Source organism: Falco naumanni, chromosome 10 (genome assembly GCF_017639655.2).
Source record: "Falco naumanni isolate bFalNau1 chromosome 10, bFalNau1.pat, whole genome shotgun sequence".
Taxonomy (NCBI): domain Eukaryota; kingdom Metazoa; phylum Chordata; class Aves; order Falconiformes; family Falconidae; genus Falco; species Falco naumanni.
In genome coordinates, this window is record NC_054063.1 from 21,889,159 (window position 1) to 21,903,690 (window position 14,532).

A 14,532-nucleotide genomic window follows, 5' to 3' on the forward strand; every position below is an offset into this window, starting at 1 on the left:
GCGGCCACCATCGAGGCGGAAGTGGGAGAGCGACGTCACTCCCACAATGCCCCGCACAATGGGGCCGCCGGGGCCTGGGCCGGAGCCGCGCCTGGCGGGGCCCGGGGGAACGGGGTGAGTGTGGGAGGCGGGGAGGCGGCCCCGGAGGAAGGGGGGTGAGGGCCGGCGTCACGGCGGCCCCCTCCTCTTGGCGGGAGGGACCCCTCAGGGCTGCGCCATGGTAACGGGGGGGGGTGGGGGGGCGGCACGTGTGCTCCCCCTGGCACTGGCCCGGCCGCCTCCGCAGACCCTTTCCGGGGTGGGGGTGGGGCTCCCGTTTCGCTCCCGGTGCAAACGGCGGAGCTGTCGGAGTAGAGAAGGGCGAGTTGCCCCGGAGGGGTTTGCAACCCGATTGCAAACAGCACGGCCGCACACTGTCCTGGGGGCTTTGCAGACAGGCTGGGGCTGAGTGGGTGAAAAAAGCGGCTTTTATCATAAATAAATCATCTCGGAGCTGTGTTGGCGTTTGGGGCTTCCCCGCTGGTGCGGCGAAGGGGTTTGGGCTGTTGGAATCGCGTCTGTTGTCATGCCAGGGAAGTGGAGGGTGAAAGGAGTTCGGTCAGATGGGAAAACCGTCCCCGAGGATGGGGTGTGTGGTTAACCTCCTATGGGAAAGGTGCAGCGGGTTTTTCCTGGGCTTTAAAAGTAAATGCTAATTTTACGCAGAGTTTTTCCAAAGTCTGTAAGTGATCAAGTGGAGGAAACTGATACTGAGGCTTGAGCAGCTTAACTAGAAAAATGAGCCTGTTTGGATGTAAAACCCTACATATCTAGAAATGGCCAGAGTCACTCAATGCAATAAAATAATGTTTTTTTATAGGGGAAATCAGGGAATCATAATGACACGTGAGTTGGTGTTTGTGAGTGTCAAAAAACTATTAAAAAAAAGTCAATGCAAGATGTGTGAGGAGGTGGGAGAGTGATTTTTTACATCCAGGTGTTGTACTGGTAGGGCTGGTACTGTGCATCTAGGTCTGGTGTCCTCATTTCTTCCCTTATAATTAAGAAAATGATATTGGAAAACGGCAGAGGTTTCAGAAAAGTCACAATGTGATCTGAGGTCTGGAAGCAGACCTTGCAGTCAGGGGTTGGAGCTGGACTTGGTCAGAACACTTTAACGAAAAGTAGGGGGTGAATTTGTTATGCTGTGTGGGCGTTCTGAAAGGTGTGCTCTGAGAGATGTTGCTGCAGCAGTTTAAGTTGTTACGGTCACTGGTCTTTGTGTAGGAGAATCAGTAAAAAAATGAGTGAACCGGTGTCCTGGCCAGGCCTGGTGCCACAGCTGGGATTGCTGCAGAAGCTGGGTTTGAGGCACGATACCAGGCTGAGGCTGAGTGCCAACCATGGATTCTAGCCTCTTCTTTCTGCCACGTAGCTGGTACCTTCTGTTTGCTCAAGTTGAAGCTTTAACAACTTAAAATAGCTTAACAGATCTGAGTGGGGGACTGATGTGGCTTGTGGAGGAAAGATGTAAAAAGAAGTTGCTTTTCAGCTGGGTAAATTCCTTCAGCTGCACCATCAAGCAGCTGTAAAACAGCCGGCCAGCGCAGTGCAGAAGCGGGTGGTGAGGACTGAGGGACACAGGTGTCCTTGGGCCAACTTCTCTGTCCCTGGAGGAAAAAAAGTGACATTTCTGGAGCAGCTCCGTAGCGAAGGTACAGTAGGACTCAGCAGGTAGAAGCCAAGGACAGCCAAATACAAATCAGATGCAAGAGATGCCTGTTAGGAAAGGGAAACGGCAACTCTACAATCCAGGGGCTAGTCAGGCAGCCTGCCAGGCCCCGTGTCCCTGCCTCCCACTGCTGCTGCATACCCGCTCTGGCCAGATCAGCACAGCTTTGCTGTTGGTATAGTCAGAGAAGTCATCCAGGCTCCTTTTTGTTTTTTTCCTGATTATTTTTAACCTGGGCAGTTCTCCAGTCTGGTTCCCAGCCTAGGTTACAAGTTTTTCCCACACAGCTGAGGAATGGTGCTCCGTGTCACAGGAGTGACTTCAAGGGCATAAACTGTGCAGAAATGCTGTATTGTTGAACCATACTTTGAGAAAGATTAAACAGTGGGAAAAACTGTCAAAGCAGGTGGCAAATTCTATCCCAGGGACTTTCTGTGAAGCCTGACAGCTTTTTTTGTAATACGTACCAAGTCAGACATACCTCATTGTTTTCTGTGCAGTAACAAGGGGCTGGAATCTCCTACATAGCATACGATTCATCAGCTTATATGAGCTCTTCTAGCTTGAATTTGCACAAACCTGATGACTGTCATAATGAAATATTTCATGTAGGTTGGTAGCCAGTGGGAACCCAGCTCCCAGGTGTATCATATTTTTTTCCAGCTCTGTGTTCACCTTGTCAACCTCTTAACCCCTGTAGAACTGAAGCAGAGGAGGATTCGTCTGGTGATGGAAGTTTTCTTTAACCGACTTATCTGAGATTTCTGGGGCTGCATAGGCTAACCACAGTTTTCCAGGACTAGTACAAAACTTTCTAAGATAACCAGGTTTCCCGGTGCTGGTACAAACACCATCATTTACAAGATGTTCCTTCAACAGGTGTAGGCGAAGTGTTTCCATACAGCAGTGACGTTTCTCTGTGGTGGCTATGGAGCTATAGTGAACAGGGACCACACTGGAAACATTATTTGGGAAAATGTTACTAAGAAAACTAATGTATTGTTTTTGAAATGTAAATATCTATATCAGGCAGAGTTTTCAAGCACAAATTATGTTGTTAACCTTCCACAGCAACTGTGTTTCACTAGGAAAAGGTTGCAGGACTATGTAAGACCCTCATCTTGTTTGTTCTTCCTTATTCCACAGCTGTCAGTGTCCCAGGACATGCATTTTGACTTAGACCCAAATAGGTAGAGTCCTTTTTCTTGCTAGATCCTTACAATTTTAAAGGAAAGCTGATGAAATTTTACCATAATGAGTTAGAGATTACCATGTCTTAGCTCATTTGTATTTGGATTCCTGCTCTGAAGGTGATTGTTTACATGCCTTACTATTAGAGACAGCAAAATTGAAAGTCTGTCCTCTTTCAGGTAGCTTTGAAACCAGCACAGATGGGTGAGCTTGTTCAGAGGGAAAGAAGCAACTACCTGGCAAAAGTGGCAGAGACTCCCAGAATGCGTGCACAGCTCTGAAGCAGGAGGTAGAGAACGCTTGTTTTTTCCAGCACACATCTCATACAGAGGTGAAATATTCAGAGTCTTAGACACCTACAAAGGAAGACTGCTTTGAACCACAGGACTCCTGCGCCCTGAGGGGTCAGAGCAGCCTGTCACACTGCACTGGGTTGTACCAAAGTGGCAGCTCAGCAGTTCCAGTCCTTTATTGTTTTGTTCTGCCCAAGTACAGCCTGCACAAAACCGAATTCTGCTCTTCATGGATGTTTCCAAGCCTCATAGTGACAAGTTTTCTCAGAGTCAACCTATTTCTCAGCGTTTTCCATCCTGAGGGAACTATTCAGGGTATTGTGAGTGATGGTGCAGTTACAGTTATTGTTATTTCAGCTATTCATAACGTTCAGTGGTGCACTTTCTTAATGGGGGTTGGTTAGTTCCCTCGTAGTTGCACATCCTGCCCACAACTGGCACTCATGTTGATGTGCCGGCAGGAAGTTCCTCCCTCTGAAGCAATCATGGAGCGAGAAAGAGCTTGAGGGTTTGATACTATTTTAAGAAGAGTTTCTCAGGCAGCTAAATTCGGTGAAAGAGATCTTTTCTGAGGTTTTTATTTCAGCTAACCAGTTTAGGTGTTGGTAGAACCATATAAAAATGCAGTACTTTACCAACAAGACAAGCACAACTGAAGAACAACCTACTAAGAGAAAGTAATGTAGATTTTCATTAACATGACAGCTAGCAGAGCATGCAGGAGATATGTTTAGTTGAACAGGAAACAGTCTGAGCTTCCATTAGCAGTGGATGAGAGTGTAAAAAAAAATAAATTGCTCATTAGTGTAGAAAACTTGCTAATCCAGAGAGGCAGAATCTGCCCCACAGTAGAAAAGTGAAAATACAATGACTAATCACACCCTGAAGCAGCATCTGTTGCCTTCCTGAAAAAGGTGTGATGTTGCCAATAATAGCAAGTTTTCCTCCCCACCCCTGTTGACCCATGTGTGGTAATTCAGATTGGTTTGCTAGGAGATGGTCTTCCTAGTGCACCAGGTTGGTAGCAAAGTGGATGAAAAAAAATAAATACAAGAGAACCTTAGTTTCTCTGAGAAGCTCTAGAAGGCAATTCCATGTAAGCAAAGAGCAAAAGTGAGAATGGGGTATGAACATGAAAAAAGGGAGATGCAAAGCAATCCATAAAACACGAGAGGAAAAGGGTAAGGTATTTATAGCTACAAAGAGACACCTGTCTACAATATTTCAGGAGAAAACGCATGTAACAGATAACACTGGCTCTTAATAGTTGCAAAAATGTAGTTCCGAAAAAGTTTAACATAATTTTATTCAGGTCAAAGGGGTTAATGGAGAAAAGGATGGAAGGTGTTCCAGAGATGGGAGTTTCCCATGTCTGTGAACGCTTATTTTCACGTCTATAGTGCTTGTTGAATGCTCACATGTGTCACACCAACCGTTCTGTGATTTCAGATGAAGATGTTTTGCTATTAAATCAGTTTGGTCACAGAGGGTTCCAACAGAAAACTGCACTGGGACAACATCACAGCAAGACGCCTGCAGGCTTGAGTTCTGCTTGACATGACCATGTTCTACTAGACCTGCCATGACGGCATTTTTTCCCAGTGTTCCCAACTGGATTCAAGATGCAAAGCAGGAGGAGGAAGAGACAGGCTGGAAATTAGTCCCCAGACCAAGAGGTGAAGAGACCGAAAGTCAGGGAAAATGCCAATGTGAAATTTCCGAGACCTCCTTCTCTAATGTCGATAAGCTGAGAACTCACACGCTTTCTCATACCGAGCAGAGACCATACAACTGCCCTCAGCTGCACTGTGGCAAAGCCTTTGCTTCTAAGTACAAGCTATATAGGTAGGTAACTGCTGAGTGCCTCTACCTAACAGTGCTACCCTGACAGAAGAGAGGGGAAAATCCCTCCGTCGTGTTTTTTTGCTTGAATTTCTGAGAAAGTGGAGGAGGGGGAATGCCCTTGTTACCTTGCAAAGCGGTTGAGTCCCAGACATTACCATACTTGGTATCTCTTCAAGCACCTTCCAGAGAACCTCAGATAATACTTTATCCTGAGCTCAGCTCTTTCCTGTTTTACTAAGGAGGGAATCAAAGCAGAAAGTGAAGTTCACAGACTGAAAAACAAAATGAAAAGCAAGAATAGCATTCACATTTCGGAAGCCCTACCTCTAAGTTTAATCACAGGACTCTGTCTGTGGTTGCTGTTGTTCTCGCACAAAGGAATAGAATTCCCATTCATGTACCAAAATACAGCACAAAATAATTAAACTATGATCCCTAGGAACCTGAAATTAGATGAACTGCAGTCAGACAGTGTAAGATACTAAGGTGCAATCAGTCCACAGTGGCTGTCAGCAGACATTGCCACAGTCTGATGCCTCCTGATGAAATGAAGCTGTCTCACCAGCAGATAAGCGTTCTTTGTCATAAACTACCAGTTTTCATTGTCATTTCCTCCTCTGATAGCCTCAGCAGAGAGCAGGAGCTGAGTAGATGACTGAAATACGCATGTGTGGAGGTGATGCGTTCTAGGGAGGACAGGCACTGCTGAGACAGGCTCTGTAACTGTTGCTTGAAGTGTGCTTCTGTGCATGTCATTTAGTGGTGATAAAATGCCCCATGGAGTTTTTGTGGTATAAAATGTAGAGCACAAGGAAAATTTTGAAAAAGTAGTGTGTCTTCTCTTAGGGGTTGGGTACTAGTCTAAACTTTCCTGCTTTTCTTCCAAAAGGCATATGGCCACACACTCTGCTCAGAAGCCTCATCAGTGCATGTACTGTGAGAAGATGTTTCACCGGAAAGATCACCTTCGCAACCACCTCCAGACCCACGATCCAAACAAGGAGGCCCTCCACTGTCCTGAGTGTGGCAAAAACTACAACACAAAACTCGGCTTCAGGCGACATCTGGCCATGCATGCAGCTGCCAGCGGTGATCTCAGCTGCAAGGTATGCCTCCAGACGTTTGAAAGTACCCAAGTCCTGCTGGAGCACCTCAAAGCTCATTCTAGGCGGGCTTCTGGTGGAGCAAAGGAGAAGAAGCATCCGTGTGATCACTGTGATAGGCGCTTCTACACCCGGAAAGATGTGCGGAGACACTTGGTAGTGCACACGGGGCGGAAGGACTTCTTGTGCCAGTACTGTGCTCAGAGGTTTGGGAGGAAAGATCATCTGACCAGGCATATGAAGAAAAGCCACTCCCAGGAACTGCTGAAGATTAAGACAGAGCCAGTTGACATGCTGGGTCTCCTAAGCTGCAGCTCATCTGTTGCAGTGAAAGAAGAGCTGAGTCCTGTCCTGTGTATGGCATCCAGAGACATGATAGGTGGTAAGAGCTTCCCTGGCATGTTGCCTGTGGGCATGTACAGCACGCATCTCCAATCCATGCCAAGCTCAGGGATGCCCCATTCTTTGGTTCCCAATTCTCTTCCAATGGGAATGAGCTATCCTCTGGAGTCTTCTTCTCCCATCTCCTCCCCGCCGCAACCTCCTCCAAAGTATCAGCTTGGATCTACCTCATATTTGCCTGAGAAACTACCCAAAGTAGAGGTGGACAGCTTTTTGTCAGACTTCCCTGGCAGCCTGTCTCTCTCATCTGGTGAGCCTCAGTCCTCTTCGCCTCAGCCACCCCCCCTGGATGAGGCTTTGCTTTCCAAGAGCCCTGCTAACCTTTCAGAGGCTCTCTGTGCTGCTAACATGGACTTCTCTCATCTTCTTGGCTTCCTCCCCCTAAATCTTCCTCCTTGCAATCCACCTGTATCGTCAGGGGGGTTGGTCATGGGCTACTCACAGGGGGAGACACAGCCACTGCTTACCACTTTGCAACATCAACCTCAAGAATCTCCTGGAGCTGGGGCCTCGCTGAACTTTGGGCCCCTTCATTCGTTGCCCCCTGTCTTCACCTCCAGCTTGAGCACAACTACGCTGCCGCGTTTCCACCAGGCATTCCAATAAGCTGAAAATAGCACTGGAGAACAGATCTTTCAGTCACCCTTTTGTGGAGAGCCTTAAAAACGCACAACTCTTACTTCCCTTTGGGGTGTGAAAGCTTTGCAAAGCTGTTTCAGACAGGAGGTTTCTGGTCTCTGGAGGGAGCACTTGTAGACTGGAACAGCAGATATCCCCGTGCAAGTCCCAGTCCTGTACAGCGAAAAGATTTCGTCTAATAGACTGGATATATTCTATCTAATTTTTAATCTGTGAATCAGGAGCCGCGCTTAGCACTGACCTTCCCTGAGATCCCAGAGCTGTGTTCCTCTTTGGGAAGGGACTGTCCCTGAGAAGGAGTTGAGACTCTTTCATCTTGGGCTAAACTTTTGAAGAGTCCAGCTTCCATTTCATGTTATCACACTGCAGTTCTGGCAAAACAGCCAACACCTCCACATGGAGAAGGAGAAGTCAGGATACCCACTCTGTTTGAAGCCAATGGGGAAGAGGCTGTCCTTCCCCACTACCTCTCATCCCATCACCTAATAGCGCTTACTCCACCGAATACAGCTTACTCCACATCAGTGTTAAGCAACAAGACCGTTTACATAGTGAATTCAGAAACATCACCTCATTCTTCTTTGCGGAGCCGTTAGGTTAAAGTCATTATAGTGAACATTGTTTACACAACACAAATCTGTTTCCGCCATTATAAAAATAAGAGGCACCAGAATACACTGGGTTTATATCTGGTGTAGCTAGAACACTGTTTACACAATGAAGTCAGGTTGCACTGATTTCTCTTCACTTATCATGTTCTTCCCCCATGGGGAAATACACTGCTTTTTGGACCACTTCAGTCTCTGCCACTGTAGGCAGCAGCTTCCTGCATTTTCTCTCTGGCTATCCACGCGTCAAGGGGATGGAGCAGCTCTCACAGCTTAGCTTGTTTTTGTGGTGTATGGATAGAACCCTTTTAAATATCTCCCACAGGCAAACAGATTGTGCATCTGTTCTGGAAACCAAAGCATGTGAAAAAGCTAGGTGAGGAGCTCGGGGCCAGCAGCACCGAGTACTGTCATACCAGGTGTGGATGAGGACAGGCCCCAGGCCCCTGCTTCATAGTTTCCTTTGAGATGAGGAACAGAGTATGAGTTTCTAGGTATTTTTTTTTTTTACCACAACAGTTCAGTAAGGTCAGTACCTTTTTTGGCTTATCCATGAAGCAGTCTCAAGAGGTACATTTTTACCTCAGTCCTAGGGTGATAACGTCCAGGAATCAGGAGGAAAAATTGGTCCCAGCTTCACGTACACTCTTTTCAGTGTATTTGAAGCATTTTCCCCAACACTAATAGTTCTAACAAACACTGAGGATTTGGGCCTGCAGTCACCCTTTCACTTAGGATTTGATTCCACCAGTCTTTTTGTTCACTCCTTCTCAGGCCTTGCCTCCCAAAGTTAAAAGTCCTGCTTCCCTTGCTGCCTGCCCCATCTGTTAAATTCTTCCAGGGACTGCCTACCTGCTGCAGGCAGAAGGGTTACACTGGGAAGTGGCAGCCAGCTGCTGATGTCACTTGGCATCTGTATTGTCTCCTGCTCTCATTTTCCTGGGCACTTGTACTGCCGATAATAACACACGGAGGTCAATCGCAGTATACGTTGGTGCATGTTTATGAATGCAGTCATGCAAATCTTCATACCTCAGCATGGAGGAACCATTGTAGGCCAATATAAACCAGGAAATTTGTCAATACTGTTCTCCATAAGTCTAGAAAATGCAAAAATCTACCTCTACTCTGTTATCTCAGCTCCGTCAGTGAAGCCAGACGCTGTCCCCCCCTCATCTCCCCAGAGCAGATTCATTTCAGTTGATGCATATTGCTTTCTGCTGAGCCATTGATCCTACAGTGTGACATTAGCTGTGCCTCGTTTGTTCATAGGCTTGTCCCCCTTCTGTTTTACTCAAGAATTTTGTTTTTAATTTAGCTTAGTAATTCTTCCCAGAATGACTGTTTAGTGATCCATTGATTCTCCAAAACATAGATCGGTTGTTTTAGGTTAGCCAGCAATGCTGCAAATAATACTTTTGTATCAAAATGTAATATAAGATTTATTTACCTCAGCAATATCCTGTGGCAATGATCTCCCCAAGTTAAATGCAGTACTTCCTTCTCTCCACTGTAAAATGTTGCCTTTCGAAGTTCAACGAGTGCCTTCTTCTTCTCTAACACAGAAAAGGTAAATAGGGCGTTTCAGCTAGTCTTCTGTTTACCATCACTGAATACCTCAGGCCTGTCTTCTATTGCTTTTTTCTTTGCAAATTAAGAGAGTTTCACACTGTTATCAATTATATGCAAGCCTTATCCCTGTTTTCGGTTGAGAGGATTTGTTTTGTTTTAGAAATAAATGGTCAGAACTGATTGCTGACTGCAAGTGAGGATTGTCAGGTTTATGCAACGCCATCATACACCTTCTTCCATTTCAGAGCATTCGGCTTTCTTGCTTTTTGCCTGCATTGTACTCTGAACAGATGTCATCACTGGAATTCCTTTAGCAGTGGTAGCTAAACTTAGAGCCAGGCATCTTTTTCCTACCAGTAGGCTGTCAAAGAATAAATGGAATTCATTTTGCTATTATTTGCATGTGTGATTTGCTTTCCACACCTGTTCTAACAAGCAGAATTGCAAGAACATTTGTCAATGAAAGGGAAGTCTAAACCAGCAAAGGGAGCGCATTTAGCGCGCTGGAGCTAATACTAGGTATTTGCACGGGAAAACAAGTTCAAAGTTCCCGTTACACAACAGAGTTTATAATCTGCAAGTATTTTGTCAGCCTATCTAAAACTAACAAGGCTACTTCTGTTGGAAATACTAAGTGTGCAATTCACAAAACAATTCATTTCCTGAAACTAGTCAGTGAACAACTTTTACCTGTTCATAAGGAAAAACTTTGAGCATCTATGCTACACCATTTGGGAGTCAAAGTTCATTAGGACGTATGTGCTGAGCTGTTACAAAAATCAGCGGAAGCCAGCTTAGACAAGCTCCTGCTAATGTGACTATAGGTAAAACATGATGGTAAACTTGCCTCCCTGGGGTGTTGATTGCTGCAGCACAGCCTGGAAAACTTCTCTTGTGTCTGTGCAGGACTTACGTGCGTGAAGCCATTATGCTAATTATGTGAGATGTAAAAAAAAAAATCATCCCAGAAAGGGTTTGGTTTGGGGTTTTTTTGTGTTTTTTTGGTTTTGTTTTAAATCGAGGTTTAGGAATGTTTAAGTCAACATGCTACTCTCTCTTCAGAGATCATTATTAATCTAGGGAATAGGAAACTATGGGTAAGGGTGGTGAATGTGGGGCAGAGACTCATAGCAGCAGTGTCTGTGAACACAGGACCAAGCGTTACAGTTACGTGTTGTTTCAAGGACCACAAATTAGGGGCTCCACATACAGGATACTGCTGCCAGCCAGCCAGGACAAATACAAATTTAACCATCTCGAGAGGCACAAAATACTTTTGATGGAAGAGAGGAGCTTTTAAAGCAGCATTTTCAGAGGCTTAATGAGTACAGGAGACAGCAAGTGAGGCTGAACATTACAGCGAGATAAGGTAGCAGAGAAGTACTGAGATTTGGGATACTAAGCACCAGCTGTACAAAAGCAGGACAGCTCAGGGGGCTGAACCTGTCAGAGCTGATGAAACTCAACTGTAACAAACGTTATGTCAGTAGAAGTCTCACATCTTACCCTACAAACAGTGTGCAAAGCAGCCAGTAAAGATGTGCAGCATTTTAAGTGCTAAACGAAGGGCTTCGTCACATGGCAGAGACCTGTGAACCACCCTGTTACAGTCTCTATTCCAGGCACATCTGTATCAGAAAGGCGGCATCAGACTGAGCCCAAGAGGAGCAACTACATCAAATAATTGGTCAGGAGGGTTAAGTTAAGAGGTATTTTAAAGTGTGGCTGACGTGGAGGGCATTCAAGACCAACAGAAACAGTGCAGACAGCTAAGATATAAAATCATAGAGCTCAAGTCTGTGGAAGGACAGGACATGAACATGCCAGCCACTATCAATCAGACCCCAGACACAAAGAGGCAAGGACATAATGTCCCGCTGGAAGCAAGAATGATTCCAGCTTGCTCATTAGAAAATACGCAGGAGAAGCCATTTCTGTGGCAGCAGAGGGTTAACTCACCTAGCCAGTCCTTCCCAGGCTCAGATTTCTAGAGCTGTGTGAAAGTCTGAAGATCTTTTTCCCCATGGGATTACAGCTCGCACAAAATCCATTTGTATGAAGGAACAACATGTTAACTTGCATTTGCTTCCACTGAGTTTCACTTGACAGAATATCCACGTACAGCGTTTTTACAGACCCTGTTCAGCTGTCTCACAATAGTGCCTGCTCTTTAGCCTTAGTGTTGAAAAATGTTGTCACTTCAATGGGAATCCCTTTTTTCCCTCCAGTAGATTGATGATTTCAGTACTTTTGTTGGGAGCTCAGCTCTTTGTTCTTTAATTCCTTCCTTGCTGACAGGTGAATAGCAGCTGCTTGGAAGATCTCCTGCAGTTCACTGAAAAATCCCCTTTCCTTTCTCTACCATTGCATCACCTTTGCTATCTGGAAAGAATAACCCCACAGAGGCACTTTCTACTGCCTGCAATTACAATTTTTACAAAGAAATCTTCAAAGATGCTCTCCTCATCACCCTACCTTCTTGCTTATCCTCTCTAATCCTGGTTAGTCAGGCTCACTGAATTCTCCCTTGGGTGCCTATTTTTAGTTAATTGCCTGCCCAAGCCCTGTAGATATCCTGCCACCAAAGAGCAAAGTGGATGAATGGCTCGGACAGAAGCACTTCATTAAAACTTCATGGGTTTCCATCTTTATCTAAAATTTTCCTCTTTTTTGTAACTTACTTTTGTGTTTTTCCCGGTTCTCAGAGATGGGAATTGCCATCGGAAGCTGTGAATACGGTCCTGCCTGACACCTGCCTAGCAGAAGGCAGTTTGGTTCATCATGGTTTGCTGGACCAGGACTTGGGGAAAGCACAACTGTTTTCACTCATGTCACCGACCCCGCCACCTCTCGCCCTTTCTGTGCGCGTTTCCCTCTAAGGGGCCACAGCAATACCGAGCCTCCCTTGTAACGCAGCTGAAAGCTGACTGGGAAACATGCTGTTACCACTGACAACTTTCTCACAGGACCACTGTTTCCCTTTCCTCCTACCACCGTGTCTCCAATGTCAGCAGACTCCTCTCAGGTTCTGCTGTCCCTGCCATACACTTGCATCGGGCTCACCTCCATACTATTCCCACCACCCCACAGTGTACTCGCTTCATTCTGGTGAATAACCAGGATCCTTTAGGAATCTTTCCACATGTTTCAGCCACTCTGTAGCTCCAGGTGAGGAGTTTTCTCCCGAGCATGCAGAACTATCTCCACACAGTTTCACAGACCACTTGCCACTAAATGCTTTAGGCTGCCACAGAAACAGGTCAAGCAGAAATGGAACTGGCAATCAGAAATGATACCCAGAAAACATCACATTCTGCTTCTCACTAATCTATGCCACGAGGTTAGCTTAGCTTTCCTATCAAAAGTACATTTTATTTCTTAGGTGCACAGGTTGGCTTGCAGGAGAAGACTGAAGCATCTTCCTCACTGTGCGTTCGTAGTTTAAGCTAGGTCTGCAGCCATCCTTTCCACCAGTGCCTAAATAATACCAGCACACATAAGGAACATATGTGACACAGGGGGAGCTCATCTATATCGAGAGATCCCAGCAACAAGGAAAGTTAAAGGCATTGCAGAAGATAAAGAGTAGGGACTTTGGAAACTGGGTGTTTTTTATTACTATTAAATAGGTCAGGTCTTCATTTTCAGTTAGCGAAAAATCCTCAACATTAAAGTGTTTTGTTAAAAACCAACCATCCCTCATTTTAACAGCTATCTTCACCTTCGTTCTGTTTCACATACTGTGTCTTTCTTTGAAACTACTATGCAAGTAGACAACCAGCTGTAATGCAGAATGTACTGAGACAATAAGGGACAGCTTTGCGTGAAGCCTGCAGGACAGGAACAGCTATGGCATCCATCACTCAGCACATGGGTCCTGGCTGGTTTAGCCAGGTGAACAGATCACGTACCTGTCCCGGCAGCCCATCTTCCTCTGCCGTTCCGTGTCTTACGCTTGAAGGTAACACACAAGCCTTGCTTATAGAACTCACCAGCACGCCCTGCTCCAAGGTGCAGCTGGAAATGGTACCCAAGCCTGCATACTTGAGCAGAGAGCTGGTGTCAGCAGCGGGCAGATTCTGTAACTTCTGCTAGAAGCCTGGCTTGAGTTTATGACTTCTCCTTGCCCTACTGAGTGCCTCAGCCTTGACTGCTTTGTGGTTTTTTTCTCTCCGCTCTAGTGACCCCTAGTATCTAGGAACTACTTTTAGAAAGGTTGTTTTGTAACATTTGTACCAGTATTTTCCTTAAAGGAGGATATTGAATAAAAAAAACCTGCAGATGTCTGCCTTCAAGGTGGTCTGACAACTGGGTGGTTGCAAGAAGGATGGCAGAAGGAACCCGTGGAAGCCACAGAGACGCCCCAGGAGCAATCAAGCTCTGAAACCGCTGCTGGAAGAAAAGCTACTGAGTGGCCTTCGCAGCCATGAGTGCGCCGAGAGCCCTGTCCCAGGCAGGGCTGCCCTGCCGCAAGCTCTGCCACCCATCGGAGGCTGCAGCCAACCGGAGGGCAGCATTTGATCCAGAGCCGGCAAACATCCCGTTGTAGGAGAAAGAAAGGTTTGGGCTTTCTCAGCCCTGGGAAGCTGATGGGAGAGATGTGGTGTGTCTCTCACTGAGGCTGCAATTCACGCTCTCTTCTCGTGTGGGATCTCGCCAGGCCAGTGCCTGACCTCCCTTCCTGCAGCTACAGCTGCCGGAGCCAGAAGCTTCTCATTGTTCAAGCTCAACTGGTTTTCTAAAAAACAAACTTTCTAGCACTTTTACACACAGTGAATAACCTCTTTTATGGAGTATTTTGGGAGGCATAAACAAGGTTTTTAAATTGTAAAAATGCTAAGTGCCATTAGGAAACGTACGGTTTATCACTGAAATGAGTTCTTTCATTGTCCTGCAAAATGAAGTTCAAATTGAAAGCATTTTTTATAATGAAGTTGTTTATTAAAAGCATTTGAATTATCTGCCCCAGGTGTCTTGTTAGAGGCCTTTTGGTTGCTTTGTTAAGTAAAGACAGAGTCATAAGGCAAGTCAAAGACCTAGTTCCCTACAGCAATCCACGCAGACTTTTAAGTTTCATTCAAGCAAAGAATTAGACCAAGAAAAGGACATGGCCCGCTGCTGGGCACGTAGTGACACCCAATCCCATTACCCTCTGTGTCCAACATTAT

At 45.9% G+C, this 14,532-nt stretch overlaps 1 protein-coding gene across 2 annotated transcripts; it reads left to right on the forward strand.

Moving 5' to 3' along the window:
- Positions 1-7: 7 nt before the first annotated feature.
- Positions 8-9,760, forward strand: PLAGL2 (PLAG1 like zinc finger 2). 2 transcript variants are annotated; one of them, XM_040609786.1, is made up of 4 exons: positions 8-114; positions 3,082-3,191; positions 4,645-5,040; positions 5,930-9,760. In XM_040609786.1, exons 3-4 carry the CDS (start codon positions 4,778-4,780, stop codon positions 7,149-7,151), a joined length of 1,485 nt encoding a protein of 494 aa, XP_040465720.1. In that variant the 5' UTR covers positions 8-114; positions 3,082-3,191; positions 4,645-4,777; the 3' UTR covers positions 7,152-9,760. The 2 variants fall into 2 exon arrangements, with proteins under 2 accessions (XP_040465720.1, XP_040465721.1); XM_040609787.1 differs by having other exon boundaries at positions 65-114; positions 3,086-3,191.
- Positions 9,761-14,532: the final 4,772 nt, after the last annotated feature.

Coding starts and splice junctions, on each gene's coding strand:
- PLAGL2 (XM_040609786.1), top strand. CDS start 4,778: ATGACGGCATTTTTTCCCAGTGTTCCCAACTGGATTCAAGATGCAAAG. Junction 5,041..5,929: donor TCTAAGTACAAGCTATATAG/GTAGGTAACTGC, acceptor TTCTTCCAAAAG/GCATATGGCCACACACTCTG.